The sequence below is a fragment of the Oncorhynchus keta genome, chromosome 30 (assembly GCF_023373465.1).
Source record: "Oncorhynchus keta strain PuntledgeMale-10-30-2019 chromosome 30, Oket_V2, whole genome shotgun sequence".
NCBI classification, from domain to species: Eukaryota; Metazoa; Chordata; class Actinopteri; order Salmoniformes; family Salmonidae; genus Oncorhynchus; species Oncorhynchus keta.
In genome coordinates, this window is record NC_068450.1 from 59082459 (window position 1) to 59109747 (window position 27289).

At 45.6% G+C, this 27289-nt stretch overlaps 1 protein-coding gene across 5 annotated transcripts in view; it reads right to left on the reverse strand.

Annotated features, from left to right (window-relative positions):
• LOC118363185 (mitogen-activated protein kinase kinase kinase kinase 4-like) overlaps positions 1-27289 on the reverse strand; it is a 59117-nt gene that overhangs the window by 27405 nt on the left and 4423 nt on the right. For 2 of the 5 annotated variants that reach the window (XR_008087659.1, XR_008087661.1), the window contains exons 3-15: positions 13829-13885; positions 8754-8879; positions 8473-8583; positions 7874-7964; positions 7561-7691; positions 7321-7375; positions 7096-7174; positions 6451-6626; positions 4949-5021; positions 4509-4719; positions 3813-3974; positions 3622-3708; positions 703-1311 (exon numbers count right to left, since the gene is read on the reverse strand). Coding sequence is in view for 1 of the 5 variants with exons in the window: in XM_052488678.1 (XP_052344638.1) it covers positions 1068-1293; positions 3622-3708; positions 3813-3974; positions 4509-4719; positions 4949-5021; positions 6451-6626; positions 7096-7174; positions 7321-7375; positions 7561-7691; positions 7874-7964; positions 8473-8583; positions 8754-8879; positions 13829-13885 (1585 nt within the window). In the remaining 4 variants the exon portion in view is untranslated. The remainder of the gene's footprint in view (positions 1-702; positions 1312-3621; positions 3709-3812; positions 3975-4508; positions 4720-4948; positions 5022-6450; positions 6627-7095; positions 7175-7320; positions 7376-7560; positions 7692-7873; positions 7965-8472; positions 8584-8753; positions 8880-13828; positions 13886-27289) is intronic. The other 3 variants (XR_008087660.1, XM_052488678.1, XR_008087662.1) reach the window with 3 other exon arrangements.

Sequence of the window (27289 nt, forward strand, 5' to 3'; positions counted from 1 at the left end):
TTCAGGTATGGCAACTCAACTGTGAATAAAAGAAATATGAAAGAAAAAAAAGGTGCATTTTTCACGAAATGAATTATAGCTGACTAATGGCAAGAGAAAATGTACCGTGTTTTGCGTAAGCAAACCATTTGGTCCTAAACACAAAATGATGTTGACAGAGATCCAGCTTGGAGCGCTTCAGTCTATACTTAAGTCTTTTTCTTGCTCAGTCTTCTCAAGACTCAGACACGTCATCCTCAAGACGTTTTAGTAGAGAAGCATCAGATAGTCAAGCAAAGACTAGAGCCAGAAGTGAAGCAACACAGCTGTGCATTAGTACAGTTTTAGAGAGGCGGTGGTTGTGAGCGACTGGCTTTCTTTTCTCTGACTGTCCTCGCTCCTCTTAGCCGGAAGGTCAAACTAAATGGTTGGCTGAGAAGTCTATTCACTAATCATTTTGAGTCACGATTCCCAATCAGAAACAGACAACATTGTTATCCTTGTAAGGTAAAAAGTTAGGCTATTTTGTGTCGCATACATTAAACACAGTTGTGTGAAGAATTAAACACTATTTTAAGACGATAACTGAAAGAAAAAAGAAAACCATAGCTCCAGCTCACACCACCAGGACTAACATAACACGCTGTGTGGAAGGGGGGGGCAGCTAGAATAGATAGAGCAGCAGGCAGCAGGAGAAGGAAGTGACGTTGTGTTGGGGTTCACCTCTCTGATTGGCTGAGGATCACCGAGAGCGTCGCTAGGCTCCGAGCGGTCGGTCTGTGGGGACTTGGGGCCGTCAAAGCCCCCGGTCTGTGAGGGTTTAGTAACGTCTGTGGACTGGGTGGCTAGGGCATCGCTATTGTCAGAGGGGGTATTTTCTGAGTCTTCATCAACACTGTTTGGGGACAGTTTCTGAGGGGTCTTGGTAGTGTTATCCCGGGATGTGGTTTGTGGGGACTTTGTGGTATCCGAGGACATTCTCCGTGGGGCGTTAGCAGTGACGTTGTCCAGGTAGTGGGTTTGTGGGGACCTAGTGTTATCGCAGGACGTTCTCCGTGAAGCAATAGCATTAACATTGTTGAGGAAATGGGGTTGTGGAGCTGGGGCTCTATCGCCCACGGGGCCTGGGGACGTTGTCGGAGGGGCTTTGTTAGTACTGTCAGGGGACATTCTCTTGGGCTCTTCAGTCTTTTCGCAGGGCTGCGGTGGTTTATTGTCGTGCTGGAGGGACAGCAGATAGGCCTGCTCCTGCTGCAGACGCTTGTGGAGACGCTCTGCCTTCCGCTGCTCCTCCAGCTCACGCCACTTGAACTCCTGATGCAGAGTGCGCGGCTGAGTTGAGGCACATTAGACATGGGGGAAAGAGGCTAATGGCATGTGTAAGCTAATGCTACCTCAGGGGGTATTTCTATTAAATGAAGCACTTGAAGACTGATTCAGCTTAGTTCTATAAAGATGAAGTAAACTTGAAAAATTAAAGCCTACAAACATGTTATATAAAGTCTACATTACGATGCAGATTCTTTCATTTCATTACAAAAAAATAAATAGAAACAAAGTTGAGGATTGGTTCAATTTATGGGAAGCAAGATAGAATGAGCAATAAAGAAACATAAAGGTGATAATATATATATATACACACACACTGCTAAAAAAAATAAAGGGAACACTAAAATAACACATCCTAGATCTGAATGAATTAAATATTCTTATTAAATACTTTTTTCTTTACATAGTTGAATGTGCTGACAACAAAATCACACAAAAATTACCAATGGAAATCAAATGTATCAACCCATGGAGGTCTGGATTTGGAGTCACACTCCAAATTAAAGTGGAAAACCACACTACAGGCTGATCCAACTTTGATGTAATGTCCTTAAAACAAGTCAAAATTAGTAGTGTGTGTGGCCTCCACGTGCCTGTATGACCTCCCTACAACGCCTGGGCATGCTCCTGATGAGGTGGCAGATGGTCTCCTGAGGGATCTCTTCCAGACCTGGACTAAAGCATCCGCCAACTCCTGGACAGTTGTGGTGCAACGTGGTGTTGGTGGATGGAGCGAGACATGATGTCCCAGATGTGCTCAATTGGATTCAGGTCTGGGGAACGGGTGGGCCAGTCCATAGCATCAATGCCTTCCTATTGCAGGAACTGCTGACACACTCCAGCCACATAAGGTCTAGCATTGTCATGCATTAGGAGGAACCCAGGGCCAACAGCACCAGCATATGGTCTCACAAGGGGTCTGAGGATCTCATCTCGGTACAAAATGGCAGTCAGGCTACCTCTGGGGATCACATGGAGGGCTGTGCGGCCCCCCCAAAGAAATGCCACCCCACACCATGACTGACCCACCGCCAAACCGGTCATGCTGGAGGATGTTGCAGGCAGCAGAACATTCTCCACAGCATCTCCAGACTCAGTCTAGTCTGTCACATGTGCTCAGTGTGAACCTGCTTTCATCTGTGAAGAGCACAGGTCGCCAGTGGCAAATTTTCCAATCTTGGTGTTCTCTCGCAAATGAAAAACATCCTGCACGGTGTTGGGCTGTAAGCACAACCCCCACCTGTGGACGTCGGGCTCTCATACCACCCTCATGGAGTCCGTTTCTGACCGTTTAAGCAGACACATGCACGTTTGTGGCCTGCTGGAGGTCATTTTGCAGGGCTCTGGCAGTGCTCCTCCTGCTCCTCCTTGCACAAAGGCGGAGGTAGCGGTCCTGCTGCTGGGTTATTGCCCTCCTACGGCTTCCTCCACTTCTCCTGATGTACTGGCCTGTCTCCTGGTAGCGCCTCCATGCTCTGGACACTACGCTGACAGACACAGCAAACCACCTTGCCACAGCTCGCATTGATGTGCAATCCTAGATGAGCTGCACTACCTGAGCCACTTGTGTGGGTTGTAGACTCCGTCTCATGCTACCACTAGAGTGAAAGCACCGCCAGCATTCAAAAGTGACCAAAACATCAGCCAGGAAGCATAGGAACTGAGAAGTGGTCTGTGTCACCACCTGCAGAACCACTCCTTTATTGGGGGTGTCTTGCTAATTGCCTATAATTTCCACCTGTTGTCTATTCCATTTGCACAACAGCATGTGACATTTATTGTCAATTAGTGTTGTTTCCTATGTGGAGAGTTTGATTACACAGAAGTGTGATTGACTTGGAGTTACATTGTGTTGTTTAAGTGTTCCCTTTATTTTTTTGAACAGTGTATATACACATCTCTCTCTCGACTAATTTCCTCAGGATGTGAATGTAACCAGAGACACCGACCGAGAAACATAGGAACTCCATCTTCCAGTAGGGTATTTGACAAATCTATACAACAGCTAACATAAACCATATATCATACAATATGGCCATAACACCTTGCCTTGATTACTACCTATGTTCTAGAAAAGAGCTTGCTCCTAAATGTGCGATCCAGTCGTGAACAGGGTCTTTCTCAGTGGGGTGGAACATTTACAACGTTGTCAATACAAATGTAATAGATTACAGCTCCAGACACCATTCCCTGTTCTACTTTACAAAGACTCATGGGTGTTCTACGTAACTCATTTCTGAACGTTCTCTGTAACGTTGCGCCCTCCTGAACGCGCCCTTGGAGAGTAAGAGTGGTAGGATGCAAGTGTCTTACCAGGAGCATGGCCTGTTCATGGAGCAGCTGCTGCTGCAGGATCTCCAGGTGCCTCTGCTCCTCTTCCAGCTGCCGACGAATGTACTCCTGTCAATCAAACACAGCCTCCATGATTGGATGAAATACAGGAAGTGACAAAACTGCCAAGCAGGTAGGCCAATTAGAGTGCTTCTTGTCACTTAAAGACCTACCTGCTCACGGTCGCTCCTCCTTTTCTCCTCCTCCGCCCTCCGGCGCTCGTCGTCCTCTTTCCGCCGTCGTTCCATCTCCTCCATGCGCCTCTTCTCCTCCTGCTCGCGGCGGCGCTGCTCACGCTCCTGCTGCCTCCTCATCTCGCGCTCGCGCCGCTGTTGCTGTGAGGCACCAGGAGGGGGCGACAGAGAGAGAACCTCAGGGATACGACACACAGGGAGAGCTGAAATTCTAGTTGGGATTCCCTGTTCAAAGATATTATGAGATATCACTGCTACTATGGCAATGATTTTCCATAGTAGCAGTGATCTGAATGATTTGAGAAAAACAAGAGGATGGGAAGTCAAATACAGGCTTTGGTGAAATGATCAAGCGAGAAGCAGCCATCTATAGATCTAGAAATATAGGACACCTTTCATCCTTGTAATGGCAGTCTTCTGAGACAGCATGGGCTGCGTCATCGTGGGCTATCCAAGTTCGACACTCTTATGGGGTGATCACAGTTTCTCTGTCCAATCGTGGCTGCAGGATCAACCTACACCCTGCCCATTTCTTCAGACAGCAGAACTAGCCAATCGAGTTGTTCAGAGCATGCAACACCTCGCACTGTACTCGCACCTTAAATTATACATACACGTTTTACTTAAACACTTTAGTTTTTTTTTTATCTATGAATCAATGTTTATTAACTCTACCTCCTCCAGCCGCCTCCTCTGCTCCTTCTGTTGCTCAATGCGTTTCTGCCTCTCGGCCAGTAGTTGGCGCTTGTACTCCTCCTGCTCACGGAGCTGCTGTTCCTGCAGGAGCTGCTGTCGGCGCAGCGCCTCCGAGCGCTCCTTGTTCTCCTGCTGCAGCCGGATGAAGTCCTTACGCAGCGTCGACTCACCCGGCATGTTCACTATGGAGCTGCAGGGTGGACGAGCGGAAACGAGGGAATAGTGATTTAGTTCATGAGTTAATTCAATGGAAATGGCGAGTTATTTAATGATTTGGTTCAAGGGAATGGTTAGTCAGTTTCTGTGTCAGATGGGTGGAGTTGTTTAGCAATTCCAGGTAGGCGTGAGGAGTGCTATCCCGCTATATTGGGAATTGCAAAATGAACTGTGTACATCAACATGTAACACTAAACCATTACCTAGGCTCTCCTTCTTGCTCTCCAGCATCCTCCTCTTCCTCCTCACTCCCGCTGTACTCATATTCAGTCTCATCTGAAAAACAATACGTGGATAATGTGGCAAGATGTAGAAACATGAGCTATTCAATGTAAAGCACGTTAACTTCTTGCGACTAGGTGGCGCTATTAAAACTTTGATGAAAAACGTTCCCGTTTTAAACAAGATATTTTGTCACGAAAAGATGCGACTATGCATATAATTGACAGCTTTGGAAAGAAAACACTGACGTTTCCAAAACTGCAAAGATATTGTCTGTGAGTGCCACAGAACTGATGTTACAGGTGAAACCCAGATAAAAATCCAACCAGGAAGTGCCGCATTTTTTGAAACCGCCTCATGCCAATGACTCCTTATATGGCTGTGAATGAGCTACGAATGAGCTTACGTTTTCCACGTATTCCCCAGGGTGTCTACAGCATTGTGACGTCTTTTAAGGCATTTCCATTGAAGAATGCCTGTAAGGGACCATATATAGCTTGTGGTCACATGGTGTCTCCCGCAGAAAATCTTGCGTAAAATACTGAGGTAGCCATTTTTACAATCGCTTCTTATGAGAAACCAATTGCCTCGACGGATATATTATCGAATATATATGTTAAAAACACCTTGAAGATGGGAAAAAAAAATTGCCGTTATGGTTGTAGCATTTTCCGGTCGATTTCTCAGCCATGCACGATGAAGAAACAGGAGTTATTTCGCCTACAAAAATAATATTTTTGGGGACAAAAGGAACATTTGCTATCTAACTGGGAGTCTCCTCAGTGAAAGCATCTGAAGTTCTTCAAATGTAAATGATTTAATTTGGTTGCTTTTCTTATTTTCGTGAAAATGTTGCCTGCTGCCAGCAGAGCCTAGCATAGCATTATGCCATGATAAACTTACACAAATGCTTGTCTAGCGTTGGCTGTAACGCATATTTTGAAAATCTGAGATGACATTGTTGTTAACAAAAGGCTAAGCTTGTGTTTGAATATATTTATTTCATTTAATTTGCGATTTTCATGAATAGGAAAAGTTTCTAGGGGTATTTATGTCCGCTGCGCTATGCTAATGCATTTGAGGCTATGATTACGCTCCCGGATACGGGATTGCTCGTCGCAAGGTTAAAAAGCCCAAAGCAGATGTCATCTCCACATCAACCATTTCTGGGTAACAATTAAGTACCTTAATGTGATTGTTTTCAATTAAAATGGTTGAAAAGAAACAAAAACAGCTTCTTAGCAAAGAGCAATTCATACAACCAAAGTATCTGGGATTGGTCTGAGTGGGGAAAATGGTCTGGAACTCTTTCTCATTGGTCTATTAACTAATTTACCACCAGGTAGGAAAAGCTCCATCCCACCAAAACAGGCAGACATTTCAGGCAGTCTTCACACAGCTCTTACACTAATTGGGCACCGTCATCATGCTCACAGTGTTACTTTAAGACTCTGTGATTAAACAGGTCGAGAGGCAGACTCACCTTTCTCCCCCCTCTTCTTCTTGGTGCGGTCGATGTGGTCTTTGAGCTGGATGCGGACCTGCCTCTCGTTGGGCTGGTCTCTGATGAAGGGGTGCTTCAGCAGCTGCTCGGTGGGGGGGCGCTGGTTGTAGTTCTTCACCAGGGAGCCCTCGATGAAGCTGCAAAACTTCTTCGACCTGAAAGAGGAAGGGGGGTCAAGACAGATGAGGCCGCTAACGAGATAGTCGTATTACCACCAGTAATCATGTAATCTGAGGGACATAAAACAAATCCATCCCCTACAACCCACTGACTAGACAACAAATGACAAACTAAATTGTCAAAAAGAGCCTGAGAAACTACACATCTGAAATAGGAAGAACCTGTTTTATCCATTTAGACAGAAATCCAGTGAGCCCTTCATAACTTATATACAATGAATATTCTGGGAAAACCCCGTCTCAGAAGAAAAGCGATCATAATCGTAAATGCACCGGTGCCAGAGGAAAGTCTGAGGGTTGAGTTTCCCCCCGGAACGCGGGCTGGGGAGCCTCGCCGTGAGCCAACAGGCCTTCCTCCCATGTGCCACAGCTGTTCAGAGAGGAGGAGGGAGGAGAGTGAGAGAGGAGACCTCTATACCCAGCTGACAGAATCTTGGTAACTTACCACTTCTTAGACTTGAGTCGCGGGGGAGGGTTCCTTGGGATGAGGAAGAGTGCTCGCATCGGATGCATGTCGCACAGCGCTGAAAGGGAACACACACACACACCAGAGGGAATCAGTATAAACATGACAGCGAGAAAAGCAAAAGACAAGGGCAGAAGGAACCAATAGATAGTTGCCATCTAAAAGAGACGATAGAGGTGGGACCTGGGGAAGGCAGGTACTTACGAGGAGCTCCTTCGGCCATTTCAATGGCAGTGATTCCAGTGGACCATAAGTCACTCTGAGAGACACACAGTGAGAGAGGCATCAGACATAGCAACACACACACACACACACTACTGAAGAGCAACATCCTCGACCCCACATCATACCAGTAGCTAAAGAGGTCAAGGAGGACATAGGGGGCCAGGTTCATATATGGGCTAAAACATCTGAGTACTGTGTGGAAGAGGGCGAGGGTCATACTCTGTAATCGTAGGTGGCCTCAGGGTTCTCGTCACAGGCGATGACCTCGGGCGCCATCCAATAGGGTGTCCCGATGAATGTGTTCCTCCTCCCCACCGTCCGGTCCAACTGGGCACTCACGCCAAAGTCCACTGACAAGACAACCAATCAGAAGAGACAAGTTGACACTAGTTATATACAACTGCATTGCAGTAAACACCGAGACTAGGTGACTGGCTAAAATGGCTGTGATTTTGGAGCCGAGATTGGCAGCTGCAGGGTTTAGACCAATCAGGGTTGTTGTCCGTAACGTACAAAACATAATGTCACTCACCAAGCTTGACCTCGGCGTTCTCTGTGAGCAGGACGTTCTGTCCCTTGATGTCACGGTGGATGACGTGATGGGCGTGCAGGTGGGCCAGTCCCTGAAGAGGAGGAGGAGGGGGAGGTGTGTAGAGGTGAGACCACATGTCTAAGACCAGAGCTAAGCATTGATGTAGTGGAGGGTAAAGACTTCACCGTTCTATTGACATGTGTATTACGCAATGAACAAGGAGACTGAAGACAGGAGAAGGTTAAAGGAAAGAGGAGAGGATGAGGGGGCCGGAGGAGGGGATGGATGGAGGGGGCCGGAGGAGGGGATGGATGGAGGGGGCCAGAGGAGGGGATGGATGGAGAGAGCCGGAGGAGAGGATGAGGGGGCCGGAGGAGGGGATGGATGGAGGGGGCCAGAGGAGAGGATGGGTGGAGGGGGCCAGAGGAGAGGATGGGTGGAGGGGGCCAGAGGAGAGGATGGGTGGAGGGGGCCAGAGGAGAGGATGGGTGGAGGGGGCCAGAGGAGGGGATGCGTGGATGGAAGGGGCCAGGAGAGGATGGGTGGAGAGGGCCAGAGGAGGGGATGCGTGGATGGAAGGGGCCGGAGGAGAGGCTCACCCGGAGGATTTCTCTGGAGATGTAGGCGATCCAGTCCTCCTTGAGTTGGTTGCCTTTAGTGTTCTTCACCAGGTCTGTGATGGAGCCTGCCCCACAGAACTCCATCACCAGCTACAAGAAACACACAAACATACACACGGAGATGAATACATAAGCACTTCTAAGGCTAAATGAGTGTCAAAACAGTAAAAGACATCGGGATATTGCTCTGACTTATGCTGCTGTAGATATACCAGTTCTGATTATTCAGCCAATGGGAAACACTCCTGCTAGACACTCACCCACAGTTGGTCATCATGCCCCGGGGGACTCTTCTTGATAAAAGCACCGTAGTATGTGGCAATGTTCCTGTGGTGGGAATACTTCTTGAGCATATTGATCTCCAGTTTGATTTCCTCCTCCTCGTCCTACAAACACACAAGACACCATTAGTCATTAGATAAAGAGAGAAGGCCGGGGGAGGACGACGTCTTAGGAAAACAACTATCGTGTGTGTGGACTGTTACAGATGGATAATAGTCAATCATTTCCCACATTCCACAAAGGCCAAGTCTCGCGGGGGTTGGTAAGTGCCTTTGTAGGGGGGAATTAAACCCTCATTCATCCACGACCCCTAAGAAATGTGACATGTCGGCTACGCAGTACCCACACTGCCCTAACGACTTCTTTGTTTGGGAATGAATGATGTATCTCATTGTGTGTGTGTGTGTGTGTGGTCCATGGCAGACAGAATCCATTATCCTATCTGTAAACCATCTCTCCACACGACTCAGGGGTGTGAACATGTCAACTAAATTGAGATCCTTAATAACATTATGAAACATACCAAACAGAAACGGTTTTCTTTCCACAAAATTAAAATCACAGTGCAATTACATATCATTTTCTCTGTTGCAGAGTAACCAGGCTGTCAAAGGCCTGGGAAAAGTTGTGTAATTTTAATTTAAAAAAACAGAAATGAAGAGGCGAACTTTAGGCTACTTTGGTGAATGTGTGAATCCAGGAAGACGAGATATTGCGAGAGACAGATGCCCCCTCCGCCCTCTCCATGGCTCCCCTGCTCTTTCCCTTCGCTAATGATGCGAGCGTGTACGGCATTCCATTGTGACACACAGCTTTAGATTGCCGATAGATCGGCCCAGTGCACGGTTCTGACCGTCTGCCTGGTGGCCGACCTGCCTGTACTGTGCACCGCTCTTCTCTCACCGTCCCTCACTATGAAAGATGCAAGTGTTTTGTCTTCACGGAATTACGGCAACTGAACAGTCTCCTCCGCTCCAAAAAAAAAAAAAAAAAAGACTTAATCATAGGAGTCACATGGGAGTCGACTCTCCAACGTCATGCCATCGTAGTTAACGGATGGAAAAAGACAGAAAGGCAAGCGACAGCAGCTACGCTCTGCTCTGTATGGCAATACTTTGAGAAGTTAAATGAGAAGGAAATGCAAACTTTGTGAGGTGGAATTGGGGTACAGGTGCAATACTTAACCACCTGGAAAGGGGCGCACCGTGAGACCCATACCGTTGCTGGCAATAGCGCAGCAGCATTGTGAATTGAGGTGGAATTTTATGAATTTTTCTTATTGTTTTTACAGAAAACGATTCATTTTTATTTTTTTACATTTAAAAGACTTCTTTCATTTGTCACATCCCTGATACGACTGCACATGTACACATCAAATCCCCTCAGCTGGAACTCCATTAGAGCCCATGCCTACACATTTATTTCCAATTACAGGAGATAATCATTTTAAATCCAGGCTTTTCAGCAGTAGAATATAATGTCAATGTGCTATCCCCATTCCCCACATGCATAATCAACACACACACACACACACAAATCAAAATGGGGTTTTACACATCCAAGACCTAAACAGCCTCCCTCCCCCACCTCACATGAAAACGGCGAGGAAGACAGCAAAAGGTCACCCGCCAGTAGCTTAATCTCTTCTGCTGCAACAACTTAAACAATGATTAACAGTGACACCAATTGACACACAGTGAGTGTTAAACCCCTCGTCTTACAGAAAGACCTGGTGGAAAGGAGTCTGGACGATGGGGACATTGGTGAATAGCGATGCTCAGTTACTGTGACGGCGCTGTGTGCGTTTAAAGATGCACGTAGGTACACGCACACAGTTCCCTTCCAGTACCAGCAGGTAGAGGCTGTCTGTCGGCTGTGCAGGCAGCCGTATTGTGGCGCTCCCTCCCTCCCACTTTCTCTTTCCCCATGTTCCCCGCAGCTGTTTGTGAACAGGGACAGGCGGCTGGCTGCCTGAGCATTCCTGACAATTACTCGGACAAAAACGAAGGGGTGGGGGGGGATTCACTTTTGGGTATGTCATTGTGTAATTAGACAGATATGTACATTTCATTGCCATTATCATTCAAGCGGTTAACTCAGCACCACATAGGTCAAAGGGTAAAACGATACACAGCCAGGCATTTAAACTGGGAGGGCAGAGCACGGAGCTGGCTAACAGTGCTGCCCAGGACTGCCATGCCCACCTCTCCCTCTCCCAGCAACAGTAGCAGTTCGCTAGGACAACAGTGAGCTACTGTTGAGATAACAGGTGCTCTTCTACCTGGCAGGGTGAAGCTACAGAGTCATTCATACTCGTATGACTGTACTTCTGTGTGTGTGTGTGTGTGTGTGTGTGTGTGTGTGTGTGTGTGTGTGTGTGTGTGTGTGTGTGTGTGTGTGTGTGTGTGTGTGTAACCTGCCTATAGAGGTGAATTCTCACTACATCTATCCAACATATCTTAGACTAGAGGCTATTTCAGGGCAGGTGTATGACCACGTAACAGCTGGGTGGAGTCGGTCGTCACTCGTTACCACAGACAAAGTAATAAACCCCACCTATTTCTACAATTTCTCTTCTTTCTCTTCTAATTTTTATTTTATATTAAGGCTAACCTTATCCACAATGCTAACTTTATGCCTAACCTTAAATTAGGACAAAAAACACAAAAAAACTCATTTTTGTTTTCGTCAATTTTAGCGATAAACCTTTTTGGCTTTGTGGCTGGGGTAACTAGTGGAAACCAGGTGAGACATGCCCTATGACACCCATGGCAGGAAACAGTTAGGCAACACATCAGAGCCTTACTCATGACAGTCAGCAGGGAGTGGCAGACAGGGGGCAAGTCAGGGCATAAGAACAGAGAAACTGGTCTAGAACCAGAATGACCACATTGGCATGCAACGGAATTGAGAATTTTACTTAGGCAATGTTTAAGAGTAAAACGTTATGTTATACAACATGGGCCACATGGAAGGGCTATACTGCAAAGGCTATATCATAAAACTAACCACAGGTTCCTTGGGTGGGGGTTCTCATTAGGGTGTGTGTGTGTGTGTATATATATATATATGTGTATGTGTATGTGTGTGTGGCCCAGCTAGTTCCATATTCACTGGGAGGTCCTATTTCAGTAGATAAAAGCAGAATGCCACAGAGAGCGCAAAGGGCTGCCCTCCTGCCTCAAAATGACGTAATTTAGCCATAAAACATCCCGCTGGCTTTAGCTGTAATGAGCTCTGCTTATTATACTGAGATTTACGAGCGGCTGATTACGGAGAAGTCAAAGTTCTTCCTAAAATGTAGACAGGACCTCAAAGAATTTCCATGTAGACTAGCACATTCTAAATGAGGAGTTGGCTAACTACACTACAAGACCACTACACTACATGCACGTTGGACACCTCATTCCAAAATCATGGGCATTAATATGGAGTTGGTCCCCCCTTTGCTGCTATAACAGACTCCACTCTTCTGGGAAGGCTTTCTACTAGATGTTGGAACATTGCTGCAGGGATTTGGCTTCCATTCAGCCACAAGAGCATTAATGAGGTCGTGCACAGATTTTGAGCGATTAGGCCTGACTCCGTGGCTGTTCCAATTCATCCCAAAGTTGTTTGATGGGGTTGAGGTCAGGGCTCTGTGCAGGCCAGTCAAGTTCTTCCACACCGATCTCGTCAAACAATATCTGTATTGAACCTCGCTTTGTGCATGGGGGGCATTGTCATGCTGAAACAGGAAAGGGCCTTCCCCAAACTGTTACCACAAAATGAGAAACACAGAAACGTCAAGAATGTCATTGTATGCTGTAGCGTTAATATTTCCCTTCACTGGAACTAAAAAAGGGCCTAGTTCAAACCATGAAAATCAGCCCCAGTCCATTATTCCTCCTCCACCAAACTTTACAGTTAGCACTATGCATTGAAGCAGGTAGCATTCTCCTGGCATCCACCAAACCCAGATTCATCTGTTGGACTGCCAGATGGTTAAGCGTGATTAAATCACTCCAGAGAACGCATTTCCACTGCTCCAGAGCTCGATGGAGGCAAGCTTTACACCACTCCAGCCAACGCTTGGCATTGTACACGGTAATCTTAGGCTTGTGTGTGGCTGATCAGCCATGGAAACCCATTTCATGAAGCTCCCAACGAACAGCTCTTGTGATGACGTTGCTTCCAGAGGCAGTTTGGAACTCAGTTGTTGCAACCGAAGACAGGCGATTTGTACCTGCTTCAGCACTCCCATTCTGTGAGCTTGTGTGCCCTACTGCTTTGCGGCTGAGCAGTTGTTGCTCCTAGACGTTTCCACTTCACAATAACAGCACTAACAGTTGACCGGGACCGCTCTAGCAGGGCAGACGTTTGACAAACTAACTTGTTGGAAAGATGGCATCCTATGACGGTTGAAAGTCACTGAGCTCTTCAATAAGGCCATTCTACTGCCAGTCTTTGTCTATGGAGATTGAATGGCTGTGTGCTCAATTTTAAACACTGAAATAGCCAAATCCACATACTTTTGTATATTGTGTGTGCGTGTGCGTGTGCGTGCGCGTGTGCACATACATACATACATACATACATACATACATACATACATACATACACACACACACATACAGAGAGAGAAGGCTAAAATGCATCAAGAGCTTGTACTTCCCCAATTGAAGTTCGCATTTTCAAAGTATTTACTTCCTCACAGAAATAAACATTTATATTAATTATATAGTTGATTAGGCTAAGACACTTTCAACAACCCTGGTTAAAGCTCTGTGTGTGTCAATCTCAATGTAATAACCCTGCAAAACCACCTGACGTGAGGCCAATTATCCTTTAATCTGAGGCCCAAATAAGACAATGGTCAGCTGATCTGAGAGACCTGGTTGACAAATAAAACAGGCAGAGCGGGCAGTTTGTTTTGAAATGTGAAAAGGTCATCTCAGCTCAGGACTACATTGTTTCACCAATAGACCCCGGCCATGTAACATCCTCTTTGAACAATACACACACACACACACACGGTGGGGGGAGGGGTTACAGTTCGTCTGAACTTCTATACCTCGGTGACGTCCATGACCTTGATGGCGGCCAGCTGTCCAGTTTTGACATGTCTCCCCTGTAGAGACAAAGAGAAAAGGAGAAGATAGATCAGTCATCACGAGGTCGACAGAGGGTAACAGTAATACACTGATCAGCTGGGCTAGGGTTAATGTGTGTGTGTGTGTATGCGTGTGTGTGTGTGTGTATGCGTGTGTGTGTGTATGCGTGTATGCGTGCCACTTGAACTTGCAAAACATGCCTTCTTACAGTAAACCCCATCTTAGCTATGTACATAGTGACCTATAATCTACAGGTGACCAACCGTCAGAGTTCTTTCCATAGACAACCATCACATTGATTCAGTCCACTGTGTACCGTCACGTGGCTGGTTAAGCCTAGCATAGATACAGAACAATCACTAGCATCCAAACAGACAGACATGGACTGGGGCTACGATCTCTGTGCTGAACAAACATTCCCACAGTCCTCCTCTCTCTCTCTCGCTCAGCACCAGTCACTCCTTACATAAACAGAGACAGAAATAATCTCTTACCCTCCCCTCAGTCGCAAACCCCTCAAAACAGATAAAAGCTGCTAATAATCATCCGGATAGAAACCAAAATGGGGATTTCCACTACTGTGGGGCTGCAGTGTGTATGATAACGGCCACAGCAGTGTTGCTTTTGATGATAGAAGCAGCTGTGTATCTGAACAAGAAACACACACTTGACGACCATCTCTGGACCGTCGCCTATTATGAGTGAACAATCCACAGTCAACTGAAATAAACGCATGGTTAATTACAAACGCCGAGCAGCTTATTCTCTCCAGCTACGGATGAGAAGAAAGCCTCCATGCCTTTACGCTCTGGATTTATAATCCTCTCAACTTTGATCCCGGGGCCACTGTCTATAAAAACATCAGTGACATTACTTATCACTCGAGTCCCCGTCGAGACAGGCAAGCCTTTGGTCGAGGTGAAAGGTCACAGGTGCATTGGAGAGGTTCAGTTTTCACCCCCTGCGGGCCCCCACCCCCACTCCCCGTGAGCCCAGAGAACGCAGTCCTTAAGCATGATGCTTGGATGACAATCTTTGGAAGAAAATGTGGGTTTTATCCAGAAAATGAAGAGGAATCACCGTAACATTGTTGGATATGTAGGCCAATTCACTACTCGTGACGTGAATGTATTTTTGTGACCACTGATTTCTCATGTCTGAGATTCAGGTCATGGGGCGGGGTGGACTACAAAATAAAGCAGGAAGGAATGTAGGCTATAGACAGGAAGTGGAGGATGATCGATCAACCAATCGGTGTGAGATCAGGGTTCAGGAGGACCCACATTGCTCCAGCCAGTCCCCTCTCCCATATCAGTCCTAAACTCCCCTCCACTATCACACAACACAAACAGTCACCTCAACTCAAGCCCCAGCTGAACTACAGGGGCCTTGTCTGGACACAGCAGCCAGGGAAGGAGCTGACTGACTCAGGGGTCTTTAGTGGGCCCCTGGTCTGATACGGTGGCCCTGGAGAGGTAACCTGAAACAGGGGGTTATCACTGAGCAGGCAGCTCCAGACACTTCATAAAGCCCCTAACCACAGCCAGATGTGCTGGCCTCTCTCCAACGCTAAAGACTGGAGCTCAGCAGGCGGACAGACAACCTCCCCGCTCCTTAGACTACAACCAGAGGGAGACGAGATCACACTGACACACTATTTAGCTAGTAGGCCATTCAACACAGTCTCTCTACAGAGCACTGAAACCCTCTCCTCTGTTCTTCTACATTCATCCAGTAAAACCAGAAGAAAATCCCACGCGGTCCCATTCCTTCCTTGTAAATCCTTCTCAAGTCAACGATCCTCTGGCAACGAATAGGCCATCTCCCACTAGAGGCGGAGCTTCCCAGAGGAATGACAGAACGCTGAAGTCACTTTAGGTCATCCTACACGGTTGTAAGATAGAGCAAGCCAGTTTGTTGTGAGCTAATGGACGGTCATCCATCCATGTTGTTACTGCCATCCATCCATGTTATTATGCTACACACTGCTAAAGCATATAGCCCAGCTGCCATAAAGGTTGGCCAAGCACGTCAGAGGCAGTGAAAAGGGAGGTGAGCTGGCTGGTAAATGGGGGGCTAATAGCACCAGGGGGAGGGGTCAGATGAAGATGTAAGGTGACATTTGAGCAGGGAGAGAGGGGGTGGGTAGAGGGGGAGAGAGGGGGTGGGTAGAGGGGGGTACAGGCATTGGGTGACGAGCTAATCCACCTTAGGGCAGGCAATGTATAGGCTAGGCTACACCACACACACACACACACACAGAGCAGGAACGTATATTGTTGCCTCAACACAAACCAGACGAGCAGAGAGAGAGAGAGATGGTCTAAGTGAGCAGCAGCACGAGACGGCCCAGAGTCTGTACTATACTGTATCTACTACACATACCAGCCAACTGACCCACTGCTGATCCTACCTCACTAACAGACCCTGTCTGTATCTACTACACATACCAGCAACTGACCCACTGCTGACCCTACCTCACTAACAGACCCTGTCTGTATCTACTACACATACCGGCCAACTGACCCACTGCTGACCCTACCTCACTAACAGACCCTGTCTGTATCTACTACACATACCAGCCAACTGACCCAATGCTGACCCTACCTCTTACAACCACCAGAACACACTATGGATGGGGGGGGAGAACAGAACAGACAGGCGGAAAGAGATGGGGGGAGAGGTCGTGGTTTACTCAATGGTACAGCATGTAGATGTCTGTGCATTCTCCGATGGGATATAGAGCCACACGTGACAGAGTCAGCGAGAGACTGAAGGAGTTGAGCCAGCCACTTCAGGCCAGTGGAGAAGCCAGCCGAAGCTGAGCGGGCTGTGAGAGGAGAGACCAGTTAATAATGCAGCTGCTATTGATCACAGTGCAGCTGCTACAGCCTCTGAAGAAACACTCCAATAGAGAACACGTTTTCCTTCAGCACTTGGAGAGAAAAGGGCTGTGGTCTCAAATCGAAGAGGCGACTCTAAATTCCTAATAGAGTATCAGCCATAAAAACTGAGTCGTGTTCAATAAACTCAAAGTGTGGTCTTCTTCACCTGCTTGTTAGCGGATTGAACCGACGAGGTGCTACGGGAGAAACCCGACACGGAAAGGAAAGTCTGTTGAAGCTCAGACTGGGCTATAGCCCCCGGGTGGGAAGGCAGTCTCGTTCGCGAGGGGCTTTTGTGTCTCGCCCCTGTATGATAATGAGGTGGCCCAGCGGGTCACTCCTCACGCACACTTACACACAGACAAAGCAGAGTTGTGTTCAGGCAGTGGTGTGGACGGCCCAGGGGATGTGTGGGTCTTGTGACAGCCATTAGAGCAAGGGCCAGAGCAGGGGGGAGAAGAGACAAAAGAGCTGCAGCAGACTGTGTGTGTAGGGAAGACACAAAGTGTGAGCACATGGACAGATCAGGCTAACTGTATCCAAACAACAAAAATAGTTTCTAAATATTAGCTAGGTGGCTAGCTTTTATGAGGCCAGGAAACATATTCCTCACATGCTAGGAATGTATTTCTTCCACCGTTGTAATGAAAAGGTGCCTCAGTCCCAAAACACAAGATTTTTGCGAGGAGTGCTGATGACGTCACCCACTGTATGCACTTTCTGTAGCCTGAATGCGTCCTGACTGAGGTGGCCGAGACAAATCGGAACACAATCAGACCACAAAGCGACTTTTGTGCGTCTCGACCATCTTTTCAATGCCTTCCTTGTATTCTGATAGCAGAAGTCGCATGTAAGTGTAGACATGACCAGACCGCACCTAGTAGTCACATGACCAGACGCACCTAGTAGTCAGTCCCTACAGTTACGCTAATCCGTTTGCAAAACCTTTAGTGTTGCTCGCTAGCTAAAACAGGTTATCTGGCTAGTTAGCTACAGTAGTTATGTCATCATATTTAGCTTATCCCACAGTTTATAAAAATACATTCTGAGATTTGAATATAGGGAATCTGGACACGGTAGACATTTAAAAATGTAGGTGTAGATGCATTCAGAATTCCATGATCAGAACACTAAAGCTGCGTGAACTGTCAAGTCGAGACACGGCCTCTGAAGAAACAGGGTGAGACCGTGGCCCTGTCACAGAGCGGGTGACACGTTCAACACCAGACCAGCGGATTAATCCCAGAGGGATTGGCTTCAATGGCTGTCCATCACTGGTCTGTGCACTCAAGTGGAATTGAAGCTAAGGTTTCCAGCGTTAGTACCAATACTACCTTGCTAGATCAGAGATTAAAGGGGCGATCTGTGATCATTTTTGTACCCGAGAAGGTAATGAGCTAGACTACACAGTCTGTGCAGACACCATGGGGTTAACCCACTGAGACATGCCTACTGCCTATGGCCCTCCACTCCCATTCCCAGCATACTAACCTACAATTGTGCCTCCACGAACTGTGGAAGGCTAGGCTATAAATAGCGGTTAAACCACAGCTAGCACCATTTCACTGAGCAGGCCCGGTTAGCTTCCTGCTGCATAGCGCACATTAACAGGCCTGTGTACTGGAGCTCAACACCGCTGCTTGGAGCACCTCACAGAGACATGTTTCCAAAGCTACACACACACCTACAGGTGTTACCTAAACATAGAACTGTTTATAGGAGAATGAATATTCAAGAGGATCTCTAACTTGTCTTCATACTGGTTCCATTTTGGTCCCTCGCCCGTACCACTTTGGGGTTAAACAGATCTGAACGAAAAACTATTAGCGGACTGGGAGGATCTCGGTACACCAAAAGGGCCTAGTGGATGTAACAAGGAGCAAAAATGGAACCCAGGCCAGCATCGTCCTTGCCGCTTCGCTCCGATGCTCCCTTAAATCCTCCTCCTGGGTTGACCAGCCAGCCTTTAATGTGCGGAGTCCTCCCAGCAATACACAGTTTGTCCTGGGAGGTAGTGCAAAGCAAATAATCAAATTGACAATTATTTCCCCCCCGCTTTTTAAACAATTAATTGGCCGACATCAGTTATTTCAGTTCCATTTATTCGTTTTTTTGAGCTCAATGCAGTTTCTCTGGAGATAAATCAGATCTAGCCTGAATGTGCGATGTAGTAGGGGGCAAATGTTCTACATACAGTACCAGTCAAAGGTTTGGACACACCTACTATTATTTCAAGGGGTTTTCTTTATTTGTACTATGTTCTACATTGTAGAATAACAGTGAAGACATCAAAACTATGAAATAACACATATGGAATCATGTGGTAACCATAAAAAAAGTGTTAAACAAATCAAAATATATTTTACATTCTTCAAAGTAGCCACCCTTTGCCTTGACAGCGTTGCACTCTCTTGGCATTCTCTTAACCAGCTTCATAGGTAGTCAGCTGGAATACATTTCAATTAACAGGTGTGCCTTGTTCAAAGTTAATTTCTGGAATTTCTTTCCTTCTTAAATGCATTTGAGCCAATCAGTTGTGTTGTGACAAGGTAGGGTTGGTATGCAGAAGACAGCCCTATTCGGTAAAAGATCAAGTCCGTATGTGACTGACCGCCTTGATTCCGTGTTACGTAGCAACATTCGAAATGGTGGTGTTGTTCTTTTTTTATACATTGGACAAAAGCAGAGGCACAGAGATACACAGCGGTATATCATACACTGCGGTATATCATACACTGCATTTGAGGAACAATGGGAAAGAAATTCTGCTTTGAAACTTGGAACTTCACTTTTGAGAAAATGACCTTTGAATATTTCGGTACCTGCTGGAGAGCTTTGTCTACACCCATTCAGCATTGTTCACACCCTCTTAAGCTTTAGCCCCACCCATCTCTCCATGGATTGATCTGAGCGTTCTGTCCTAAGAACAGTCAAGCTAACTGGCTAACATGAGAGAACCGTTCACTGACCATTTTACTCACCTTAACAGAGCCAGTTAGGCTGTTTTTATGTCATCCAGAGCGTTGGTGACTGCAACTGTGCTGCTGGCAACAATTTACGTTTTTTTGCCAAAGTTTAAATTCATCAGTTATTCTGCGCTCTCACACAGAGGAGTGCACTGAAATCAGGAGTAGATAGCCAGAGCGAATTTGATTGAAAAAAATTATAAAATTCTCATTGAAATGGTGCTCCTGTGAAGTAGTGACACACGACATAAGCCTAGTTTCCTGAAACGAGTCGCATATTATGGCCAGAACTCAAATAAGCAAACGACAGCTCATCATTACTGTAAGACATGAAGGTGAGTCAATCTGAAAAATGTGAACTTTCACAATTTCTTCAACTGCAGTCGCAAAAATCATCAAGCTCGACGATGAAACTGGCTCATGAGGACCGGCACAGGAAAGGAAGATTCAGTGTTACCTCTGCTGCAGAGGATAAGTTCGTTACAGTTACCAGCCTCAGAAATAAGCAATTATCTGGACCTCAGATTGCAGCCCAACTAAATGCTTCAAAGTTCAAGTAACAGACAGATCAACCTCAATTGTTCAGAGGAGACTGTGTGAATCAGGCCTTCATGGTTGAATTGCTGCAAAGAAAACACTACTAAAAAAGGACACCAATAAGAAGTAGAGACTTGCTTGGGACAAGAAACATGAGCAGTGGACATTAGCCCGGAGGATATCTGTCCTTCTGTCCTCTGTGTCCATGTGAGACGCAGAGTAGGTGAACGGGATGATCTCCGCATGCGTGTTTCTCACCATGAAGAGTGGTGGTGGTGGTATGATGGTGTTTTGCTGGTGACACAGTCAGTGATTTATTTAGAATGCAAGGCACACTTCATCAGCATGGCTACCACAGCATTCTGCAGTGATCTGCCATCCCATTTGGTCTGCGCTTAGTGGGACTCTCATTTGTTTTTCAATAGGATAATGACCCAACACACACCTCCAAGCTGTGTAAGGGCTATTTGACCAAGAAGGAGTGTGACAGAGTGCTGCATCAGATGACCTGGCCTCGACAATCAGCCGGCCTCAACCCAATTGAGATGGTTTGGGATGAGTTGACAGCAGAGTGAAGCAGCCAACAAGTGCTCAGCATGCGGGAACTCCTTCAAGACTGTTGTAAAAGTCTTCCAGGTGACTACCTCATGGAATTGGTTGAGAGAATGCCATGGTAGTGCAAAGCAGTCATCAAGGCAAAGGGTGACTACTTTAAAGAATCTCAAATATATTTTGATTTGTTTTAACACTTTTTTGGTTACTACATGATTCCATGTGTTATTTCATAGTTTTGATGTCTTTATTATTCTACAATGTAGGAAATAGTACAATAAAGAAAAATCCTGAAATGAGTAGGCTTGCCAAAACTTTATGAACTACAATAACCATAATCCATTGCGCTTTTACTAGTCCGGTCTTTATAGGAACTGAAATGGAGAGAAGAATCTCGATCTGAAAATACATGATCTAAAAGATAGTTGGTATTCAGCAGTCATAAAATAATGCCTTCTTTACTTTGATGAACTACTAAAATAGTGATTTTGTCAGACAGCGTAGGCTGCAGCTCTACAGAGATGAGATGACTTGGAATTAAATAGTCATCAAATAAAACGTCATGAAATTGTATTCATTGTTTTATTCTGTGTTACATCATTCAAACCACATAATGCAAAGTGCATTTAATGTCCACCCCAAAAATATACCGAAAACAGTGATTATTTGTAAAGAATCGAACCAAAAACTCTCAAAAAGCACTAAAATCACTCGGCATTAGTTGGAAGAAACCCACCTCCATACGGACAGACAGCACCACCATACCCTGCCTGGCCTACCCCCTCCACTACCCACATGGCAGCCTGGGTAAAGATGGCTAAGTGGTACAGAGAGAAGAGATGGGGAAGAGGAGGAGGAAAAGACAGGGAGGGGCAGAGACTGGGGATGTCTAGACGATTAGGAGGCAGACAGGTGTGCTTGCGTCTGTGTTGCATCATCCGTCACCGGCAGTTCTCCTTTGTTTAGCCCTTCTACATCCTTTAATGGCAGGGTCCCCCCAAGCACTACACAGCTGATTCAAATAACCAACTCATCATCAAGCTATTATTTGAATCAGCTGTGTAGTGCTTGGGCAAAAACCAAAACCCACACCAAGGAGGGGGGCTCAGGACTGAGTTTAGAAACCTTGCTCTATGGTGATATCATGGGTTTAGATCCTGGGAAGCCTTTCATTCAAGGAAAAATGAAGCGCCGTTAAATTATCTTCATCCTTCACGTCATGTCTCCAATATTAAAGACAGCTTAAAGTGAGGAAATTGAAATCCCAACTACAAGTTTCTGATGACATTTTAGGACAGATGAAATGTGAAAGCAAAGCCAATATAAAGGCAATAGCCCAAATACAATATGGAAGCTAGCCCAGTATGGGTCCTTTTCAGCGTTACTGCCACAGAGGGTTCGACGATCTCATGACCTATGACCTTTCCTCTGTACCTGCAAGGGGGGGGTTACATGTGGCCTCTATCACAGAGACACGGCACCGTGTCAAACAGAGTGTTGGAACCAGTGACCCTCAGTGTGCACCTTACAAATCACAGAACAGGGCCAAGCTATTTAAAGCTGCAGCAGACCTCTCACCCTGGGTCCACACAAACCTGCCAAGTCCTTCCCCTGGCAAAGCGGACATGGGCGAGAGAGAGTGAAAGAGTGGGGGAGAGAGGGTAGGGGGATGATTTGAGGTCATGAGCAAGCAGGAGAAGTAAAATGGTTTACACACAGGTAAAATGAGAGAAGGGGGCAAGAGAAGGGAGAGAGGGGGAAGGAAAGCAATGGAGTGCAAAAGAGTGAGGTCACAGGAGCTGCCAGCACCACGGGACTGTGGGTATATTCTCCCAGCATCCCTGTAGATTCGGCTGACATGGACTGCAGAGTAGAAGCCGGTGGGTGGTGAGGGAAGAGAAAGAGGCATGATGTTTAAGAGAGGTTGGCACATCATAGGGATTAAGAGCACCACCAGCCCTGCAGGCCTGACTGACAGAGTGGCTGGCTAACTAGGTCTATATATGGCCATTCTGTACAGCCCAGTAGAGGGAATCCTCCCCCACATACCACGCACCAAGGGAGAACTTAATGAATTCTTCAGGTTTTGTTTTTATCGCTATCATTTTCTCTTCTCAGACACACCGGAGGGCTCTCCATCCCATCTCTCAGTGCCAGCTGGTCTGGGGCCAAAGAAGAGATCAAACTGATCTGAGAATCCCATTGTGGAGTCAGTCAGTGCAGGAAGAGGCTTTTCAGGGGTATAGAAATAACATACAACTTCAGCCTACCACCACAATGGGACTAGGAGGTCATGGCCTGTGTAGTAGTAGGCAAAAACAAATAATGTAAATGATGGTGGTAATATGAAGACACTGCAAATCCAACAACTAACTGTATTGAGACGTAGGACCACTAGATACAGTCTGGATCAACCATACAAAGCTGTGCACATCGGAGACCAGCATGGATATTGATGACTTTCTCCTTAATGAGACAACGGCCAATTGTTCAGTGGCTAGGGGAGCACCATGAAGACACCGGATGCTGAAGATGGGGTTGGCTGGGGAGGAAGAACCACTGCCACTTTGTGGGTACTGAGAAGAGGACGGATTTCCCACAAACACCATGTCAATGCCATTCAGGGAGATTGTAGTGCTGCAGCAAGCCATAACCCCCGAGCATGTATTTCGCCTCCCTCCTATTTCGATGCTTTCAGTGCAATTGGGACTAGTACCAGGGTTTATCATAAGCAATTAATTAAGAAATATTGAGAGGCAGAAGGAGGGGGGCGCTGGCAGTACGATTTGGTATAAAACAATGTGATTGGGGGAAATAGCCTAAGCTATTGCATCCACAACTAAAGGATCCGCCATTTTAAAATGTTCAGTGTAACATTACAGCAGCCATCAGCACCACCACATTGCCCATTTTGAGAAGGGTCCTCCTGTAAAAATGTAAGTGAGAAACAGTATCTACTAGCTTTCATTCCAGTGCAAGGTAAGAATTAGGGATGTTACTGGGTAACCTCTGTCGAAACTACATTTGACTGGTCTTGCTTATCATTCTATTGGTTCATTTGCATAATTTAGTGGAATTAAATTGCCGCGTATGTATTTTCGTTAAGACATCACATGCGCACAGCAAACAGATCCTAGTTCGAGGAGCGGAATAGCCCATCAGCTGTCAAGACAGCGCGAGAGCACCTCAAAAAGCTGGTACTGGACTGTAAACGTGTGGTTTTAGAATGTTTTTGAGATGGCCACTATTAAAAAAAAAAGAGCTATTATTTTTATTTCTCAATCTCAACTGGTAATTCAAGCTCGCTTGCCATTCGGAAGGCATAGGCTATAGTCAACGGTAGGCAGGCTATCAATGCGTCGCCAATCACTTTGCAACATGAGCATCAGGCACTATAATTGTTTGAAACCTAAACGTTTTACTTAACTTCAAATAATGAGGCATATCTTACCTTACCTTCAAAGTAATCCAACCAAAAGTGCACAAAAAAACAACTTCTCCGTGCAAGTTATACGTTTATAGGACAAATATGCTCACGTTAAATCATGAGTATCCTGACGCATCACTTGTGGCCAAATCTTCATATTAAATTTGATTTGGTATTCCAACAACATGCGGGAGAATAGCCACTAACTGCTACCTGAATAGTCTATATTCAGTAGTCGAGATTCCCGGTACAGCCCTCGTCTCCCCTAACCTGCATCAGATGTGTGAGTAGCAGCGCATTTATGAACATAAATGTTTCAGAGATGTCAAGTTACGATGTCAAAAAAACAATGGTTATTTTTCTGCGTTTGGTCCAGACTGCGTTCTCACCTGCAGCGAACCGCACCAACGTACAAATTGAATCAGACCAAAATCACCCTTTTAGAGAGAACCATGCTGCATTGTTTAGTACGGATAAAGTTCACACCAGTCCAAACGAACCGAACTAAATAAGTAAACGGACTAAGGGGGTATACGCACCAGTTTGGGGTGGGTGGGGGGTGCACCAAACTAACTTGGTGTAAAAGCTTACAGGCTGACTACACCGTTCACGTCGTGTGCGTGAGCATTGCAAAATAAATTTAGAAATCTGTTATTCAATTATTGACCCACACTACTCGCGCCAACGAACGTCTGCGTTGCCACGAGCTAAAATACAAGTCAGTTCTATTTCTGACGCAGATCACGCTGCAAGTCCTGCCTCTCCCATCTCCTCATTGGTTTATAGAAGCAGGTACCCACGTGCCATCTCCCCATTAGTTATACCCACATGGGTGACTGAAAGACGAAATAGGTCAGTGGCGGTAATGCACCTAATTTATGAAAGTTGCCAATCGTAATATAAAGTCAAGAGAAGAAAAAGCCTGGAAGGAGTGGAGATGACTAGAAACGATTCAGTTGACCGTTTTGTGTGTGGATTAATTGGTGGAGTAGAGGACCTTGTGCATTTCAGGTAAAGTAACAACTCAATGTTTATATCCCAGGACAAATTAGCGAGCAAGTGCAAGCTAGCTAGCTAAATTGCCATAAAGGTTTAATGCTTTTCGACCTGTCCCCAAATTAATATAATTGGTTCAGTCTGTTTTGATATTTAACCTCTCTATGGTATGTGGGACGCTAGCATCCCACCTGGTCAACATCCAGTGAGATTGCAGAGCGCCAAATTCAAATAAAGAAATACTCTTTATGAAAATTCAGAAAAGATAACCCTATGTAAAATAGTTGTAAAAAAAAATAGTTGTTTCTTGTGAATCCAACCACTGTGTCAGATTTTAAAAATGCTTTACAGCGAAAGCATACCTTACGATTATTTGAGAACATAGCCCAGCAGACAAATCATTACAAACAGTAACCAGCCAAGTAGAAGAGTTACAAGTCAGAAATAATGATCAAATTAATCATTTACCTTTGATGATCTTCATATGGTTGCACTCAGAAGACATTCATTTATTCAATAAATGTTCCTTTTGTTCGTAAAGTCTCTCTTTATATCCAAAAACCTCAGTTTTGTGCTTGCGTTTTCTTCAGTAATCCACAGGCTCAAACGCAGTCACAACAGGCAGAAAAAAAATCTAAATTGTATCCGTAAAGTTCATAGAAACATGTCAAACGATTCTTATATTCAATCGTCAGGTTGTTTTTAGCCTAAATAAATCGATAATATTTCAACCGGACAATAACTTAGTCAATATAAAAGGTAAACAAGAAAGGCACTCTCTCGGTCGCGCGCATGAAAAAGCTCTGTGACACGGCAGGGTCCACTCATTCAGACTGCTCTCACGCGCTCATTTTTCAGAATACACGGCTGAAACTATTTCTAAAGACTGACATCTAATGGAAGATATAGGAACTGCAATTTGAGTCCTAAGTGAATTGATACTGTAATGGCATAGAAAACTACAACAACAAAAAAAATCCTACTTCCTGAATGGATCTCATGTTTTCGCCTGCCAAATCAGTTCTGTTATACTCAGAGACACTATGTTAATAGTTTTGTAAACTTTAGAGTGTTTTCTATCCAAATCTATCAATTATATACTTATCCTATCTTCTTGGGTTCCGTGTTAGTTTCTAACTGAGATTTCCCATCTCTGTCACATATGGAAGCGGTCGCATTAGGCGAGCTGTTTACAACTATTCACCCGCAAATTGCATTGACGAAAGTTTCAAAATGGCATTTTATTTAATAGCGGCTTCATTACAGGAACTGCATGTTCAATAATAGGCTACAGCCTTTTGACTGTAAGACGATAGGCTTGCTATTGTTGCATCTTTCCATTAAGCTCTTAATGAAAAATGTCCTTCCTTGTATGAATACATAGCAGGCTAGTTTCTGTAGAAAAAAATGTAACGTTTGTTGACCGGTTAAAGAGGGTGGCGGTTAGTCAACAGCACTATTTACCTAAATTTGCATCCCTAGTAAGCATATAAAATGATGTCACCCTTCCCTCGACTGTCACACCCACATATTGACAGATAAGACTTCAAAAAGGTCATTCAACTGGTTGGCCAAGTCAATCTAAACCCCCCGAGCTACCACTGAGCTTAACAGTAAGATCTAAACCTGGCACAAGCCCCAGACAACAATCACTGACACCTTGCCTCTGCTGCTGCGATTGGCTGCAGGCATTTGAATCGAGAAGAGCCACATCGTGCCGCACAGGGCGGTGATATGGCATTTCAGTTCTTTAGAGTGCCTGCAACCCGCTTCTGTCAAAAGCTCCAAATGAAAAGGTCAGTCATTCAGTGAGGTACTGTATGTCATCTGGGCTAGCTGCATCAAACAGGCTGTGGCATCTGGTTCTGAGATGAACAGTGTCACAAAAACATACCCACAAGGCAAACAGTTTGAAAACAAAAATAACAAACAGAAGGGGACATCGATGAAGTAGTTCCCCCAAAAAACCTCAGCGTTTCAAAACTGTAATTATATGCAAGAAATTGGCTTGGGCCTTCAGAAAAGACGAAATAGACTGTGCTTGATTGTCTTATTGTG